Source organism: Pteropus alecto, unplaced genomic scaffold, assembly GCF_000325575.1.
Source record: "Pteropus alecto unplaced genomic scaffold, ASM32557v1 scaffold101, whole genome shotgun sequence".
Classification (NCBI taxonomy): Eukaryota; Metazoa; Chordata; class Mammalia; order Chiroptera; family Pteropodidae; genus Pteropus; species Pteropus alecto.
In genome coordinates this window covers 17,095,047-17,112,356 of record NW_006432945.1, presented here as the reverse complement: position 1 = coordinate 17,112,356, position 17,310 = coordinate 17,095,047, and the positions used below count along the sequence as shown (strand labels likewise).

General features: G+C 42.9%; 1 protein-coding gene and 1 long non-coding RNA gene across 3 annotated transcripts in view; one reads left to right on the top strand and one right to left on the bottom strand.

Annotated features, from left to right (window-relative positions):
* Positions 1 to 6: 6 nt before the first annotated feature.
* On the top strand, positions 7 to 13,326 carry TIPRL (TOR signaling pathway regulator). Of its 2 annotated transcripts, none has more exons than XM_006907825.3 (7): positions 7 to 95; positions 3,697 to 3,876; positions 4,490 to 4,589; positions 5,836 to 5,967; positions 10,135 to 10,230; positions 12,002 to 12,064; positions 13,005 to 13,326. In XM_006907825.3, the coding sequence occupies exons 1-7, from the start codon at positions 73 to 75 to the stop codon at positions 13,146 to 13,148; spliced, it is 738 nt and encodes a 245-aa protein (XP_006907887.1). In that variant the 5' UTR covers positions 7 to 72; the 3' UTR covers positions 13,149 to 13,326. The 2 variants fall into 2 exon arrangements, with proteins under 2 accessions (XP_006907887.1, XP_015441718.1); XM_015586232.2 differs by lacking the exon at positions 7 to 95 and adding an exon at positions 196 to 408.
* A 1,849-nt stretch (positions 13,327 to 15,175) lies between these two features.
* Positions 15,176 to 17,310, bottom strand: part of LOC107195393 — a 2,818-nt gene continuing 683 nt past the window's right edge. The window contains exons 3-4 of the long non-coding RNA XR_001516525.2: positions 15,836 to 16,086; positions 15,176 to 15,317 (exon numbers count right to left, since the gene is read on the bottom strand). This is a non-coding gene — a long non-coding RNA (uncharacterized LOC107195393). The remainder of the gene's footprint in view (positions 15,318 to 15,835; positions 16,087 to 17,310) is intronic.

The window sequence follows — 17,310 nt, the reverse complement described above, 5'->3', positions numbered from 1 at the left end:
CACGGCTTCCAGAGCAGCCACCAGGACTTCACCTTCGGGCCCTGGAAGCTGACAGCGGCCAAGACCCACATCATGAAGTCAGCGGACGTGGAGAAGTGAGGCTCCGGGGCCCGGGTCGGGGCGCGGGCGGGAGCTGGGCCTGGGCGGGAGGCCGGGCGACTCGCGCAGCGCCCACCCTCCCCGGGGGCCGAGGCTCTGCCCCGAAGACGGGACCTTTGAGTGACAACATCGGTGAATGACCGTGTCGCCCCTCGCGTCCTTCGGCTGGGGTTCGCCAGGCGCTGCCTGCGTCTGAGTAGCGCATGACTGCGCCGGCGGACTTGCCTCTCCCCGCGGGTCTCCACCTGCCCCAGCCGGCGCCGCCTTTGCACCATGTGTTCCTGGGTGGCTCTGACCTGTTTGCTTGGGGTTAGTAACGGGGGCGATATATATGTTCGGCGTTTAGTACGTCAGGTGCGGCGCCAGGCAGTTGAGATACGGAAGATGGAAGCCAGCCTCGACTCGGGGAGTTCACAGCCTCCGGAGGAGGACAGGCGGTTACCGTGCAGCGCGAGTTGCTGTTCCGTAGAGATAGGTCCTGTTTTAGGAGGGCAGGGCATCCAGGAAGTTGGGGTGCCTGAGCCGAATCTTGACGACGTGTGGGGGCTCAGAGGGCACATGTAAAGCCGGGAGGTCAGGGAGAGTGAGAGCCACGGTGTGTTTGAAGAACTGTTTCTGTGCGGTTGGAGCGCGAGGTTCCAGAGGGGGACTCGGAGTAGAGGCAGAGAGAGGCAGGCCCCACGGGAGCGGAGGTATTGCCGAGAGAATTTTTATGCCCAGCTAAGACGTTCTGGATTTTGTCTGACGACCACCGGCTGTACTGATACACAGAGGAGCGACATTCTCAGTTGTGCACTCTGCAGGAGGCGATGTGGAGGACGATGGGTTGGAGGAGGGCTGCGGGACTGGGTCCGAGGCGACCAGTTAGAAGGCCAGGGAGGACAGGAGAGGTTTGGGAGGAGTAAGCCCCTGGATTTGACGGCCAGGGGATCAAGGGAGAAGGAAGGGAAGAGGAGGAACCTGTAGGGATGGCAAGATTTCTAGCTTGGGCTGTTATTGCAGGGGAAGCATTGCCATTGAATGAGGTGAGAAACACAGCAGGAGGGGCAGGTGTTGGATAGAGGGCGAGTTTGTTGAAATGTGCCTTGCGTGTGGGTCATAAAGTGGAGATGTAGTGGATGTTTGGATATATTTATCCTGGAGCTTAAAAAAAGCTTGTTTTTGGCTTTGGGAATCATCACCTTTCAGTTGATACCTGGAGCCTTGGGAGTGAATGAAGATCATCAAGAAGAAGAGGACAAGGTCATGAGATGGAACCCTAGGAAGCGCCTGCATTTAAGATCTAGGCAGAGGGAGGTGACCAGGGAATAGAGGAGACTCTTGAAAGGGTATTTAGCTGACTAAAAAAGAAAGAAAGAAAGAAAGAAAGAAAAAGACATTCTTGAAGACTCACTAAGAAAAGCTAGGAAGATACAGAAAAGGAAAAATTCATCCCACCACAAGTTTACTCTGAGTTTTCTTCTCCATATAACTTTCTCTGTTACATATTGCACCATATACATATAATTGTGCTGTCTATAAAGCAGTCAGCTTCCAATTGTGGTTACCTGTATAATTACTTACAGATTCTCTAAGAGGTGCTGGATGCATGGGGAGTTTTAAAGGGAATCAAATTCCAGATCTTTAATCTCTTTATTTGTTATTTCTAGAGTAGATCTGCCTGAATATACTTAGTCCTGCTTCCTATGACGAAAGAAAGGTTTACCCCTCACCCATCCTAAATTTTTCTGTGATGGCATTGCCCTAGGATATAAGAATCTCTAGGGTGCTAAATAAATGGATTATGGGGATTATTGGATTAAGGAAGCTTCCTTTAATGAATTAAGGCATCTTAATCCCATAGACGCTTCCTTTCTTCCCTGCCTTATAAATGATGATACCCATTTGTTAAGAGTAAAGCTTGATATTAGAAATGGTGTTCAGATACTCTGGCCAGTGCTTAAGATACTCTGGATTTAGAACATTTGAAGCAGTGTAAGTTAGTGATTCTTTTACACATATAACTAAAATATTTCATAGGACTACCAGAGGTGTACACGTCAGTTGAACTTGAGCACATTGTCTCACGGTATTGTTAAATGTGATGACTCCCGATCATCAAGAAAAGGGAAAATAATATTTTATATTTTCTGTTGAAGAACACAAAGAAGTCTGTAATACATTTGGAAATTTTCCAAAATCAATCAATAAAAAAATTTGTTTCATAAGGTAACTGGAAAAATTCACCTCCATGGACCCTCTGTGTTAGTTACGCTTTCAGGTCGCAAGGAACAGAGACCCAGGTTGCCTTAAGTAATGGGAATTTAATAATATATGAGGAAATAATCAAACACAGAATTATCTCAGAAAAGGGACAGCAGTTCTCGGGGCCCCACCAATTGTGTAGAAGTCCTACTCTTGTTACTGCTATTTCTCTGTCTCTGGTTTGTTCTGTCTGCGTCCCTTGCTATTGATTAACATTATCATTCTCCCTCCTCTCTACCTCGTGGCTTCTCTTTTCTGCCCCCTCTCTCGGTCTGTACTTCATTTGGCTCTCGTTCAGTTACGACAAGAGAGATCAAAGTAAGTTTAATTGACCATTATTCAATTCAGCATGAGAGTGTTGGGCAGAGTTCTCAGGCTAAAATGCAGGAGTTCCCGCCAGCTCATAAATAATTGCCTTTGGTTGAGGAGCTGAACTTCCAGAGCTAAATTGAACGTCCTGGTTGTGACTGCGGTGATGAGTCAAAGGTGTGGTAATTTATACATAGAGCTACTTATTTCAGAAGCGAGTAGCCGCCACTTAAAACTTTATAACAGGGATTGCAAACTCTTCACCTCTCTCAAGGGCCAAGGGTACCGGTGAATCGGAGAGCCTGTGCCCCAGTCAAAGGGGCAACCTCTACTCAAGTTTTAGCCAGTTGGTGCCATGTTGCCAGGTCTTCCATTTTTTTCAAAAAAGAAAAATCAGAAGTCCAGATTTCTCTAAAACCTCTTAATTTTTGTAACAACTGTCTCTCAGTAATTGTTGGCAACTATTTTAAATATTGTTCAGGCTAACGAAACACATCTGTGGATTAATAATTTGTGATTCTGGCTTTAAAGGATGTCTGATGTAACTTTCTTCCTTAATGAGGCCGGCCAGATAAGGTCCAAGTATTAGAGAGCAGGCCAGCATAATAGAAAGAGAGTTACTAGCTCTGCGATCTTGAGTTAGCTATCTGAACTCTGAGCCTTTCTTAGCTCACGAGGCAGTTTTGAGGATCAAACTCAACTACCTCAGAAGCAATCTCTGATCATCCTCCCTGTTAATAGCCTCCCCCATTACCTTGCCTTATATTTTGTATGTCATTTATCACTAGCCGACATTATAGTGTGTATTTATTTCTATACTTGTTTATTATCTGTCAGTATAGTCTACTCCCTAGTACAGTGTCATAAAGATATACGTGGAGAGAATGGATGAATGACGAAAGCATTTGTAGACCGCAAATGGATCGTGTTTCTGAAATCACGGATTATTTAACTCATTCAATAGCGTAGGGAGCACTCTGTTGACATCCAGAGGAAACAAGCGCTAACCGCAGGGTAACCTGCCTGACTTTTGGTTGTGCGAAGGTTAGCCGATGAACTGCATATGCCGTCTCTCCCCGAAATGATGTTTGGAGACAACGTTTTAAGAATTCAGCACGGTTCTGGCTTCGGGATTGAGTTCAACGCTACGGATGCGCTGAGATGCGTGAACAACTACCAAGGCATGCTGAAGGTGGCCTGCGCCGAGGCGTGGCAGGAGAGCAGGTGAGGGTCTGGGCCGCGCGGGCGAGGCGGAAGGGAGCCGAAGTCATGGCGTACATAGTGTGTCAGAATGCAGGGCTAGCATGGTTATTAAAGTCGACAGTTGGATCATTCTTGAATTAATTTTTCTCATCAACAAAATGGAGATTAGTTACCCCACCTCTCGAATATTCGTTGAGTTGAATTGAATTACACCTGAGCTGAGCCGTGCAGTACACCCTATTTTAACGTTGCCGTTTACGATTTGCCTTGAAAATTCGAGGAGCTTTGAAATTAAGAAAAATGGATTTTCTTTGAGAATCAAATCAGCAGTTATTTACTTTGTGACTGTTAAGTACTGGGTACCTTGCAGGAAGCAAAGAGAACTGAACCTCCTTTTAAACCGCATCCTCAGGCAGTGTGCAGATTAATTGGAAAGACGACATCGGCACATGACAAGTTAAATAAAACAAATGTGCAAGAAAAAAGAGAAAGATTTGTGTTAGTGAATTATGACAAGCATATGTATTTGGTAGCATATCTTATGCTATTCGTAGACTGTAATTTGGTGTGACATGAATACAGATGATCAATGCTCTGCGTCACCAAATCTGACCCTTCTCATTTTGTATTTGAGGACGGAGGGCGAACACTCCAAGGAGGTTGTTAAACCATACGATTGGACCTATACGACAGATTATAAGGGTACATTACTTGGAGAATCACTCAAGTTAAAGGTAAATCTTATTTTATGAGTCATTGTCTTGAACAGTCTTAGCATTAGAACTTTCTAGCAATGGGTTTTATTCCTAAAAGTGTGGTTGGTAGCAATGGCAAACTGCCTTAATGTTATCATTATTATCAAGAAGCATTAAAATGTGTCTGTCCTTGATGTAATGTGTTAGGTGATTTAGACAGAACCTGTTAGCTAGTAGCTTCCAGTTCTACAGTTGAACAGACACGTGGGCAAATAGGACTTTTGGCCAGACAATTTGTCCTGCCCACATTCTGCGTGAGCCTGGCAGGACTTTAGGCAAGTGACTGAATCCATCTATCCAAGTCTCAGTTTATCAGTAAGCTGGGTAAACAGAAATGTCTGCCTCACAGCAGAGCTTTGGTATAAGACAACCTGCGGGATGCTCTCCGCGACTTCTAAAGCTCTGTGCTGCTATGAATTTGCACCTGTGTGAGCTCTGCTTACGGAGGGCCCTGCTAAATGACACTTGGCGAGATGGGATTGGTAGATCTCACACTGGGAGCTTAGCTCTATTTTGAAATCGTACAGTGTGACCGAAATGAGGTTTGGCTTAGGTTGCAGTCTCTAAATACCACCTTCTGTTATAGAGAACAAAATTATTTCCGTGTAACTATTTACATTAAAAGTGGTTACTGGAGACCCTGTATCAGATGTTGACACTTAGGCAGAAAGGTTACGATCGGGATTATATATGGGCTCCTTGTCCCTGCAAAGAATTTTCGAATCTTGGGAAGGTAGAAGTTCAGAGCAGGAACTTAATTCTTGTCTTCAGTTGCTACTGCTCTGCATCCCAAGCCTTAACTATGTTTCTGTGCTGCTTCCAAGACAAAAACATAGGTTTTGAGAGAAAACGTATTAATTCATTCATTCACTCTTGAGCTCTTACTGCGTGCCAGGCACTAACCCTCGGAGCCCTCCTTTACAGTCTCATGAGGGAGGGGGGCTCTGCAAGTCCCTTATGATGCCTCACAGATGGATTGATGTCCTCTCTCCTCACTCCTGATTGATAAACTTGGCAAATTGCATAGGCTGTTTGACATTTCATTGCCAGGAACGAGGAGGTGGGAACTTGTTTTACCCCGACACCGTTTCGATGATGACTGGCTTTGAGGGCTGAGTTAGGAGAATTCTCCGGAGGCCATACAGTAGCGTTAGCTGCTCGCCTACGTCTCTAGTGCCTTAAACATTTTTTTTTTATGTGCTCCTTCTTAAATATTTCCTTTCAGGTTGTACCTACAACAGACCATATAGATACCGAGAAATTGAAAGCCAGAGAACAAATTAAGTTTTTTGAAGAAGTTCTCCTGTTTGAGGATGAACTTCATGATCATGGAGTTTCAAGCTTAAGTGTGAAAATTGTGAGTATTATGATTTTTGTTTAAAATCTTTCTTCCGTTCTCGCCATTGGTCAAAAATGTAAGGCTCACTTTGAGTCATAGTGCCTTAACATGATGTCATGTAAAGATTCACTTGGGTCTAGAGGATTTGTTACTATATCCATTATAAAATTCACAAAATCTTAGTATATTGTTATGACTTCAGTTTAGCAAGCATTTATTCAAGACCCGCCTGCCACTTTGCAGTTATTATTTAATTTGAATGAAAACTATGGCTTAATTTCCACATTTTGAATTAAAAATGGTATTGAAAGGCTGCAGACAGCAAGGTGGATGTCATTTGAAGAAGTGACCCACGCGTCAGGATTTCTGTGCACCATTAAACCACACTTCAGTTTCCAGCATAGACGTGGAAGCAGCAGTGACAAGTGTTACTCCCTTGAGGGACCAGTCACTCCCAATAATAGTGCTGCTGGTGGCGGAATGTGCTTAAGAGGAGAAGCAGACAGGCCACACGCAGTCATTCCTGTTCGCTTACTATTAGGTCGTAACTGGGTTTCTAACGCTTTCCTGAAAAACTTCAACTGAAACTTTTGTATTAAATACCTCATCCTTTCAGACCTAGCAAAAGTGTCACCTCCTCTGTGAGCCTTTCCACAGCGGGTTAAGTAACCCTTCTCCATCTTCTTATAAGTACTTTGTTTTAACTTTTCCGTCATGATACTTAGAAGGTCTGTCAAAGACAGGCCCCCACATCGAACATTGTCCTTGAAGCGTAACGATTGTGGGTGTTGTGATTTAAACAATGGTAAAGCATGAAAACAATAAATCAGAGGCAGCAATACATCTGTTTTAAGGTCAGGTTTTGCTGTAGAATGATAGGATTTTGGAATTGTAATGAATTTTTAGAGAATCATTTAGTTTAGCCTTCGTATTTTCTGGACGAGGCCCCCAAAGACTGGTTTACCTAAGGTTGTGAAACTAATTAGTGAGTTTTCTCTGAACCAATGTGTATCGTTACCCTAATATTAGATCATCATTTTCCTGGCACCCTACTCCCTGCTCACCTGTTAACTCCCTGCTTTTATCTTTCGTCATTTAGCTTGGCTCACTCTGACTCGTGCAGTCATTCATGTACCTTTCCGCTTGTCTCCCCAAAACTGACGATGTCGAATGCTCGTTCTGAGTGAACATTTGGGTGTGTGTTTGTGTTCCAGCGGGTGGGCACGGGTGAGCACGGGTTTTTATAGATGCGGGTGTTGGAGAGAGTGTGCACGTGAGTGTTTTATGTGTGAACCAGAGAAAACAGCACGTCTCGGGCCGAAGAGTATTGTCATCGTCATTGTGAAGTGTCTTTCTTCTCACCTAGTGTAACTTTTTACAAGTCACGTGATAGGGTTGGATTTTTGAAATGCCGATAAGGATTTCATTAAAATAGTGTTCTTCCTGGGTTGGTTTCTTTCTAACCATGTATCAGATATTGCTCTGAATAAAATAAATGCCCTCGTTTCTGGCTTAGAGGTAATGGGTGTGGACAGATGAGGTTCTCTCGTATGGAAGCAGAGACTAGCCTGAGAAATAGGGTACAGGCGAGACAGCAGGAGTGTGGTGCCTGCGAGGCCAAGGGACTAGAACTTCTCAGGAAGGGAACACAGGTCAGTTTTGTGCCGTAAAGGGACCCGGTGAGCTAGAGTGGCACGGTGTCCCTGAGACTAAAACTGGTTTTGTTGGTTTTAGCGATCAGGCTGGCGAGAGCAGTTTAAGTTGCTTGGTTGGGGATAAATGACATGTGGAGGCAGAGACCAGACTTTCACTCACTGGTGTAGGAGAAGAAACACATGGCTGGGAGGGAACATGAGGTTGACAGGTGTATGTGTGTGTGTGTTTTACATTTTAAATACAGGGAAGGCCCGAGCATCTTTTTTTAAAAAAATTGTATTATTATTATTATTATTTATGCCTACAGCATCTGGTCTTCCTAGGTGATCTCCCATCCAGGCCCGACCCTGCTTAGCTTCCGAGATCAGACATCGGGCTTGTTCAGGGTGGCATGGCCGTGGACCATAGACGGTGGCTCTACTGGGGCACGAACCCAGATCTTCTGCATGTAAAGCAGACGTGCTCACCGCTACACTATGGAACCACGTCCAGACCCGAGCATCTTTAGGTGTCCACAGGAAGGAGTCCTAGAGAGAGGGGAGAAAAGGGTGGACTGAGGATCCCGAGGATAAGGAGCAGGGGAGGAGCAGAAGGGGCTTGAGCCTTTGCTCTGGTGAGACGCCATGCTAGATGCTTGTCTACATCAACTCATGTGACCTTCAGGCAAGTTCTCTGAATACTTTCACGTCCGTATTTTACAGATGAGGAAAGGGAGGGTCAGAGAAGGTAACCTGCCCAAGGTCACGTGCACAGTGAGTAGGTCTGACTCTCCGCCCTTGCTCATAACCCCTGGGATCTAGGTTAGCCCCAGACAGAGGAGGGAGCTGCTGCTTCCATGGCGGTGGGAGGGAAGGGGCACAGGGTCTGGGAAGTCTGCCTCCATTCCAGGGGACCCCAAACCTGGAGTTTCTCACGGTTACCTAGATCAGCGATTTAGTGGTCTTTTACACCTTAGGACAAAGAGTATTTCTTACTTGATGACACTTAAAGTAGGACACTTGCTCTGTGTGCTGAATGGAAAGGTGGTGGGCAGATGTGGGAACGGAGGGCGTGGGTCAGCAAAGGCTTTTTAGAGGACGAGGCCCCTGATCTGGGTTCTGGGTGTATAAATTTGTCCTGCTGGACCAGAGTGGGGCCTGACGGTGGAACACGGTGACACCGACATATTTTCTGAGCTGGTGGCTTGGGAGAGTGGCTAATCAATTTAGCCTGTCCCATTACCGGCCGCTGCCAGAGAATAAAGCCTGAAGATGACCTCCAAATCCCTCGCTCGCCAAGGTCTTTAATTGGCCCTTGTCCATAGGGCTTTCTCTGACTTAAAATGTACATTTTTCCCAATTGCTTTCAGATAGAATGGGAACCATCCCAGATTATTTTTAGTGTAACAGAGCTTTCCAATGAGCTCCTGAAACAGGATAGCTTTTTAAGGATGACCTTACAGCTTTCCTCCTCGCTAGGAGTTTGGGGTACAGAGTAAATCCGTGTCTTCTCACTTGCCTCTGAGTCTTTTAACCTTGGTTGCAAAACCGATAGAAAGTTTTTAATTACTTTAGAATTGCAAAATTAGATGCCGATGAATGTTTATTTTTAGTTTCCATAAGACCGATTATAAATCATTCGAAAGAAATGCGATAGAAACGTGAAAGCTGCTTTGATAAGCAAAGTGACTTACTCGATATCCCTCATATTCTTGGGTGGAACCTTTTTGGTTGCTCTTAATTTATTTCACTGTTTCAGGTTTTGAAGTGATTTTTTCCACCTTAATTTTCCATTCTAAACCTAGACGATTTTTACTTAGAAAAGAAAAGAAAAGAAAAGAGCCCAGGACGAAAGAGGGGGCTTCGGGCTCTGCGCCGTGAGGTCTGGGACGAGCTGCATCAGAGTCCGCGGCGTATGTCACTTTCGATGGCTTTGGTGTTGAATGGCGTTACTTACGTCTAATCGTAAGATGTTTAGTTCAGAAATTAATTTTTCTTTGTTTTTCTAAACGAGCTTCTCTCAGCAGTGTTTGTTTTTAGGTTAGAATTTCGTGCCCCGAGTCTTCTCTTGTCCTTGCTAGGGCTTAGGGCCTGTGGGACTGTGCTGTAACGGAAATCTGGGGAGAAGCTGTGTTCCTGCTAATAGGTTAATTTTTAACTTTCAGAGAAAATAAGTTTTCTGTCTACTGAACCCTGGCAGCATTGTGATGCTCTCGAACGGCTTTGACAGCTCCCGGCCGGTTCTGTCCTGGCTGGAGCCAGGAGAGAGCGCTGTCCGCCTTCGGCATCCGTGTTGTGCTTGGGAGTCTAGGTGTGCTGGGCAGGAACACGTTTCACCTGCGGCACAAAGGAACCAGGGCGTTCAACAATAGAATATAAACAAGGGTTTTTAGCCTTGGAGCTAGGAAAAAGAACCTCTAGGTCAAAGATTTCTATATACTGCCACTTCTGCCCTCCTCCAATGCTTAAAACAATTTTTTTTCTTTTGTAATGTAACGAAATATTTAATTTTTATAAAAATATTAATGTACTTTTTTTTTGTTGTTTTCAGAGAGTAATGCCGTCTAGCTTTTTCCTGCTGTTGCGGTTTTTCTTGAGAATTGATGGCGTGCTTATCAGAATGAACGACACAAGACTTTACCACGAGGTAGCTTCTCACTTAGCGAGCACACTGATCGATGTCGGGCCTCTTCTTGCTGCTTCATTGTCTGTTTGAGAATTTGAAATTAAATAACGCTTTATATTTTATGGCAATCTTTCTAACCATTAAGATCGTTGTTTCACAGTCACTGTTGACTGCAGTTGCTGAAACATCGCATCTTCTTTTCCGAAAGTTCTGGCAGAAAATGTCTTCTACAGGACACTCCCTAACTGGCGGTGGGGCGGTGGGGGAGGGTTATGCTTTTAAAAAATTCTTATATGTTCTTAATCTAAGAAAACTGTCTCTAAACTCTCTTCCCTTAGTTTATAGTATGTATTTTTTATATGAGGAACTGATATTAGAAATAGCAATCACATGGCCTCCTAAAATTGGTGTACCATAATTATTTAGATAATTATTCTAAAGCCTGAAAGCTCTGTGCTCCACCTGAAGGAATCATTAACACACAAGGTTTGTAGAAAAATAAAGTATTAGAAAAAGTGGAGGGAGGCTTAAACTGAGTCGTGACCATTTTTCTGGTAGCTTCATGGCAGCCTGTCCTTTCTGAACGAATTTTTACCTTCAGATTTGTGGTCGTGTAAGATGATGCATTAGAGAAGAGACCCTGGGTATCACGCAGGGTGGTCGCTGTAATGGTCACCTCTTACAACACCCCGATGAAATACTAAAAGTTGGCTGCATTTTTCTCCCTTAGAAAGGGCGAAATCTAAATTTTAAAAAATACTTGTTTTAACGATATCGAGTTTTTGAGGAATTACTCTAAAAAGATTCTATTATCTAATAATCCACAAATATAAATCAGGCAGTTGCTTAGGGTTGTATGTATATGGATGTCCGTGGCACTGCTGTTTGTAACCCAAAACGGAGGGAAAGAAGACACTTGGTGACCATTGAATGGGCATTGATTAAGTTGTTTATCTCCGTGTAGTAGAGAAATTACAACCATTAAATGAGTGGCAGAGAGTTACAGTTAACTGATTCGGAGGGATGAGTGTAAGATTATGTAAGATTTTGTGTAGAGATTTCCTGATGTTAAGGCAGTGTCATAAGAGCTGTGATGGCTGATGGTTTATACTCTTTACATACTTTGTTATTTGATTTTTTAAAAATAATGAGCATTAATCTATCTTTATTGATATAAAAGATTGAAACTTTAGAGAGTTTAATCTTGTAGTTTTCTCTTATTGAAAAGTATTCCCCCTCCCAAAAAAATGGTAATAAATTGCTGTTTTAAAACCTAACTTAAAAAAATCTTCAATGGGAAAAATTGAAGTACCAAAAAAAGTGATTTTCAATAAGCAATTTGGCAAGAATTTTGCGGAAACGGGAGAGAATAAAGCATTTTAAAATTCTTTTTTTGGAACATAAAAGTAGCCATAGTCGTGTGAGTAGATGATAATATTTATAGCTTAAGGAAAAGATTTAGTTACGAACTTGAACTAATAATAAAATCTCTTGCATATCTCACTTATATACATAATTACTTTCAAAGTAAAACCCTTGCTTGTGTTTCTCTTACATGGTAATTATCAAATCTGTTCACGTATTAGTATCTGATGTTACTGTGATTTATAGGGATTGGAATTAATAATTCAGAACTCTCGGTGAGAGTTAAGTAGCACTTACCTTACTGAGGAATAAGATAGTCTTCATGCTACTTTCACAAACTACTAAAATGTAAGCAGTTCTGTTTAATAGGAAAGGTTATAAAATCAGTATAAATAAATTTGTTGCAACTTTTTATTTTCAAACACAGGCCGACAAGACCTACATGTTACGAGAATATACATCACGAGAGAGCAAGATTGCTAATTTAATGGTACAGTATTTAAATATGTTTTTAGACACCGAATTTTTATGTTTCATTTTAAATATGGTACCTCTCCCCCCACATGCCTCACTTGTCCTCCCAAATCTGTATCCCTGAGCCTATTAATTCACTTAAAGGACTCTGTAGGAAAAATCCTGCTCAGGGATAACTTTTTTGAGTTTACCTCAAACCCAAGAACAGTTAGAGTTGTTAGGTACCTTAACCATCATCCAATCTAGTATCCACATTTTATTCTGGAAAAACCGAGACCCAGAGGTGTGAATTACCCTGAGTCATGCATGTGGCACCCACTAGACGTCCTTTCCACCTGCCACCCTGCTACCTTGCAGTTTCCTTCCTCCCAGTGTCCTCTTCCCCCCTAACGTGTGGTAGCTCTGTAGCACGACTTGTTGGTTTTGGCGTAATTTCTCTTTATTTTTGTTTCCCTGGGACTTGCAAAGGGCTTTATGTTTCCCTGGGACTCGTAAAGGAGTTGCTTAGAAAGTGATACTTCCCTGCAGACTTGATATTGTCTTTTCACCCTTTGTGCTTATTTCTGGTCTGGGCGCAGAGGATACGTGGCTTAGATTCCAGTCACTTAGATTCCACTGTAGACCACACACTGGGCGCCGACTAAAGGCTGCTGCTCCCAGCGTACCAAAGCAGCGGGGCAGGGAGTGTGGATTAAGACGTAGTAAATTCTTAGGACTTGCGGGAGCATTGGAAATGCCATACTCCTATGATATTTGAGGAAATCATTGAGCGACAGCTAAAGAGTCAGTAACAAGAGATACGTTATTGTCAGGGACCCTTAGCGATAACCCTTATCTCCGTGTACCGCCCTGCATTTAAAAATCCGCACGCTTTATGAATGCTTGAACCAAAGCATTTCTAAAAAGTATCAGTGCAATAACTGAATATATGCTAATGTGATTTGTATATTTCCTAGCATGTTTCACCTTCCCTCTTCACGGAACCTAATGAAATATCCCAGTATTTACCAATAAAGGAGACAGTTTGTGAGAAGCTAATATTTCCAGAAAGAATTGATCATAACCCCGCAGACTCACAAGAAAATACAGCTGTGGAGTAGCATGTGACGTGCCATACAGTCACCATAGAATCTGACTGGGGACCTTGGCTATTTGGACGGGGGTATTTTTATTATGAGAATTAATTGCCTTGTCAATGTGCAGATTTTCTGTAGCCTTAAAGGAAAAAAAAATAAAAGACTATCGCAGGCAGGCTCCACTCAGCCGCCGTGTGTGTACTGTCTGTCTTCAGTTCATATTTCCTGGAGTTAAATTTGGATTTCTAAATTGTCACAAAGTGCGACGTCATCAGTAGTCTCACGAGCAGTGGGCATAATCTCCATCCATCGTGAGACGCTGTCTCCCCTGCGAGGACGTTCATTTTAATCGCCGAGTCGCAGCCCTGTGGCTTTCACGGCGTGGCGGTCGTGCACGGTGATGCCCTGGCTTGTCACCGTCGGCTCTGTGCTGTTTCTTTGGACTTCTGGAGTCAGGACTTGCTTCCTGGGAAACTGACCTGTGCTTTAAAGGTCTTCGCCCACAAATTTGAACATATACATTTCCCCCCTCAATTTAAATTGGCTCTTGAAGTTAAAGTTTCGGACATGAACCAGATAACCTAGTATTTTGGAGAACGTAAGCTGTCGCGTGTGGACACGCGTGAACGCGGCCGTCCTCGGGCTTCAGGGGTGCTTTCTCCCGTGTGGCCCCGCTCGTGCGGGCGGCTTCCGCTTCCGTGTCTCACGCAGCCGCTGCGCGCATAAGCCCGTTGAACCTTGAAGTTCGTATCGGTCTTAAAAAGTTTGAAGAGTTAATAGAGATTGTTTTTAGCACATATGACATCAACCCCTTAAAGCAACCAGATTAATTTCTGCTTCAATGTTTGAGAGGTAGCCGTAGAGGAGGAGGGAGCTTCTTTTTAAATATAAAAGCCAGGTTTTTCTATTAAGTTTGATTTACTATTTTAGGGAATCCAGTAATTAGTGCAAGACCTAAGTAGTACAGAAGGAATATAAAAATAAGTTTAAAATCCATTTGGTTATTTTGATGATGACCCTTTAAATATTTCATGTTCTTTTCTGCTTTTATACGTGGTCTTCATAAAGTAGAAAGTGGTTATAAAGCACCTAGTAAACAATTACTGGAAATGGGTTTTTAAAAATAATTTTTTTTACAGGGCAGGAGAAAAAAATATCACTGTTTCTTTCTGGTTTGAACTAACTCGTACATATTTTTCCACTTTATAGATAAACCGTTAACTAAGAATATTTAATTAAAAGTATTAGCAGAGCTCTTCAGGTATTGGCCTAAAGATGAGTCTCGGTGAAACGATGCAATTGGATAAATGTTCGTTTGCTCAGACCCTAGTGTCCTGTTGTGCGTATTGTTATTTAGCTAATTTTATTAGTTAAATTTGGTTTTGGTATTTGCCTGCTGCTGCATCACCTGCAAGATATAAGAAATCAGGATTTTGTTGACTTAAAGAAAACACGTGGCATGTTCACTGTATATTAAATATACCTGTATTTAATGTTTTCTCTTAGGACAGGAAATTGTATATATTGTACTCAGCTTTCTGTGTTTTTTTTTTTTTGTCATGCAGATTTGAATAGAACAAACTCTTTATTCATATAAATTGTAAATGAAAAACTTGTAAGAATATCCGTTAGTTGAAGTTTCTGGGCAACATCACATATGCATATATATTTAACTTGATTCAGATGTCTTAGAGTCAGTCTTAAATTACTAATTTTGAGACTATTGTTAAAAATTGTAGGGAATCAAAAGAATTGACTTTTTTTCAAAGAGGGTGGGTGGTGCATAGGAGAATGTACTTCTGAAAATTTCATGAGTTTATTCCTGCAGAGAATACCAAGAAAACCTGTATTTGCCCATTGCAAAACAAGACATATACCATTTTATATTTATTTGTCCCAAGTGTCTTTTTGTAAGAGGAGAATAAACAATAAAGAATTACTGATCTGTTTTGCTATTTCATTTTTTTCTTGAAGCTTAATTTAAGTATACTTTTCTCATTTGTGCTTCTATTTTGAATTTGGTCAGCATAGTAACCAGAATCTCCAGACATAACAGGTATAAATGAAAACATAACAGGTAGTTGTGAATAATTCCCAGGTTAGGTTTGGGGCTCTTCCTCTTCTTCTCTGTCCCCAGTACTTCTGTGGACGTTGTAGCTAGCCGGTGTTTTCTGTGTGTTGGGTTACTATTTTCTGTTTTGGAAAATATAAATACCTGTTATATGTATAATTCCATTTAGTTTTGAGTACTTGTGTCTTATTTGGTGCTAGAAGGGATTACAATAATGAAGAGATAATAATAGTATATGTCTTCATGGGGTTCAATGTATATATTGTAGTTATTTATATTAATGCTACATGTCTAATGGAGGAGAGAATGTCACTCCAAACTTAAGGAGAAAAGGGGGAATCTACAGAATTATAGCTTTTTTTTGAGTGTATCAGAGAGCTGAGGGTGAAAGGCAAAGCAAACAATCCTGGATCGATGAACCTTCGGACAAGAGATAGGACATACAGATTGCTTCATCTCAGAGAGGAGGTGAAGGAAAGAGGTGGCCACTACACAAGCAGGTAAGAAAAGGTTAGGTAACATTTTAACAGATTTCTTAAATGCTACGTGTGGGCTAACACATCAGTTCGGAATAGCCAAGCGTCCCAAATAAGGGGACTTGATACACACACTTTCTCAAAGGTCTACGCCAGGTACTTACAGAGCAGGGCAGAGGACCAGAGAACCCTTGTGCGGCACAGGCAGGCAGGAGGTGCGCGGGTTAGATGGTGGGCCTTGCCCGCTCCCACAGGTCGCAGAGACACCTCTCCCTTCAGCTCCGGATGAGTCTGCATTAGGAGCCTTGCTGTAGGCACAGACACCTGGGCCCATCAACTGCTTCCGGTAATTTCTTCACGCCTTGAATGTAAAAAGCTTGTGCACTGAGGCTTTGGTAGCAGGCTTCTTTTCCTCCTGTTTTAAAACAGAAAATCCTCGTATTTTTATATCTTGACTGGATCTGGCATTTCCCCGTAGACAATCCAAGTCCTTTGACTAGGCCACTTACAGGCAGGTGTACCCCGAAGGCCTGTGAGGCCTGGGAAACTGTACGAATGGAAGTCCAAATGTCATATGTCTTCATATTTAATAGCTGTAAGTCAGGCTAACTGGATGCCATGTCCCAGGCTCTCTTCACATAGTGTCGTTTCCTTCCCATTGTAACTTACAGAGGTAGTCATTTATGCCCATTTCACAGATGAGAAAACAGATCAGAAAGGTTAACTAACTTCCTCGATGCCACACAGTATTAGGTGATGGTGCTAGAGGTGCAGCTACCACATCTTCCTAACTCCACAGCAGATGGACTTTCCTGACATTTGAAAGATGTGTAGGAATTTACATGAGTGGAACGAGGAGATAAGGGGTATTTAGGTAAAAGCAACAGCATTGTTACTGAAGAGCTGAGGTATAAACTAACATTAGCAAAGCATTTTGACTATTCATGATGAACTCACACAAGGGGTGTAATTACAACTGATTTGAATAGGGTCCTATGCAGATCCCTTTGCCCGGCCGATTTGTAATAACGTCTAATATGCTCAAGCTCTTGGTGTGGACCTTGAGAAATGTATCTGCCAAAGACTCCTTGCGCTTAACTGGGGCCTCCCACACACCTGCTGGCTGAACTGACCCTTATAAAGGAGTTCCTAGTATGGTCTTTTGACCAATCAGCTGAGACCTGCTGGGTCCAGTCCCAAGGCATAGCTATGTCCTTTGCATCTTTACTAACCAACCAGAGCAGCTCTGTAACTACCAATCAGAACACGTGGTTCCAACCAGTTAGGACAGTGTTGTGTGGACCAATCAGCACATTTGGAGTCCTCATTTGCATAAGAAGGGCCAATCAGGGACCAGGGCGGGAACTTTATAAAAGCGGGCCTCTCCTTTGTCTTCAGGAATGCACCTTGGGTTTCTGCTAGGAGGTTGTGTCTTAGTTTGGCAATACTTGAGCAATGGTTCCTTTTAAGGCACCTCATAGGGTGGGCTCTTGTTGGTATTGGATTGGTGGCAGTGGCCTTTTGTTGACATTGGTAGCATCTAAATTCTCTTGGTGAGTACAACAGCCTCAGTCTCTCCTGTGTAGGGGAGAGGGGGGACTCTCTAATACAGGGATCCCCAGGCCCCCCCCCCCCGCGG

What these genes read in the sequence shown, in the direction of transcription:
- TIPRL (XM_006907825.3), top strand. Translation starts at nt 73, where the DNA reads ATGAAGTCAGCGGACGTGGAGAA. An exon ending in AAGTCAGCGGACGTGGAGAA is followed by an intron (nt 96 to 3,696) that starts GTGAGGCTCCGG and finishes GGTTGTGCGAAG; the next exon opens with GTTAGCCGATGAACTGCATA. An exon ending in ACACAAGACTTTACCACGAG is followed by an intron (nt 10,231 to 12,001) that starts GTAGCTTCTCAC and finishes TTTCAAACACAG; the next exon opens with GCCGACAAGACCTACATGTT.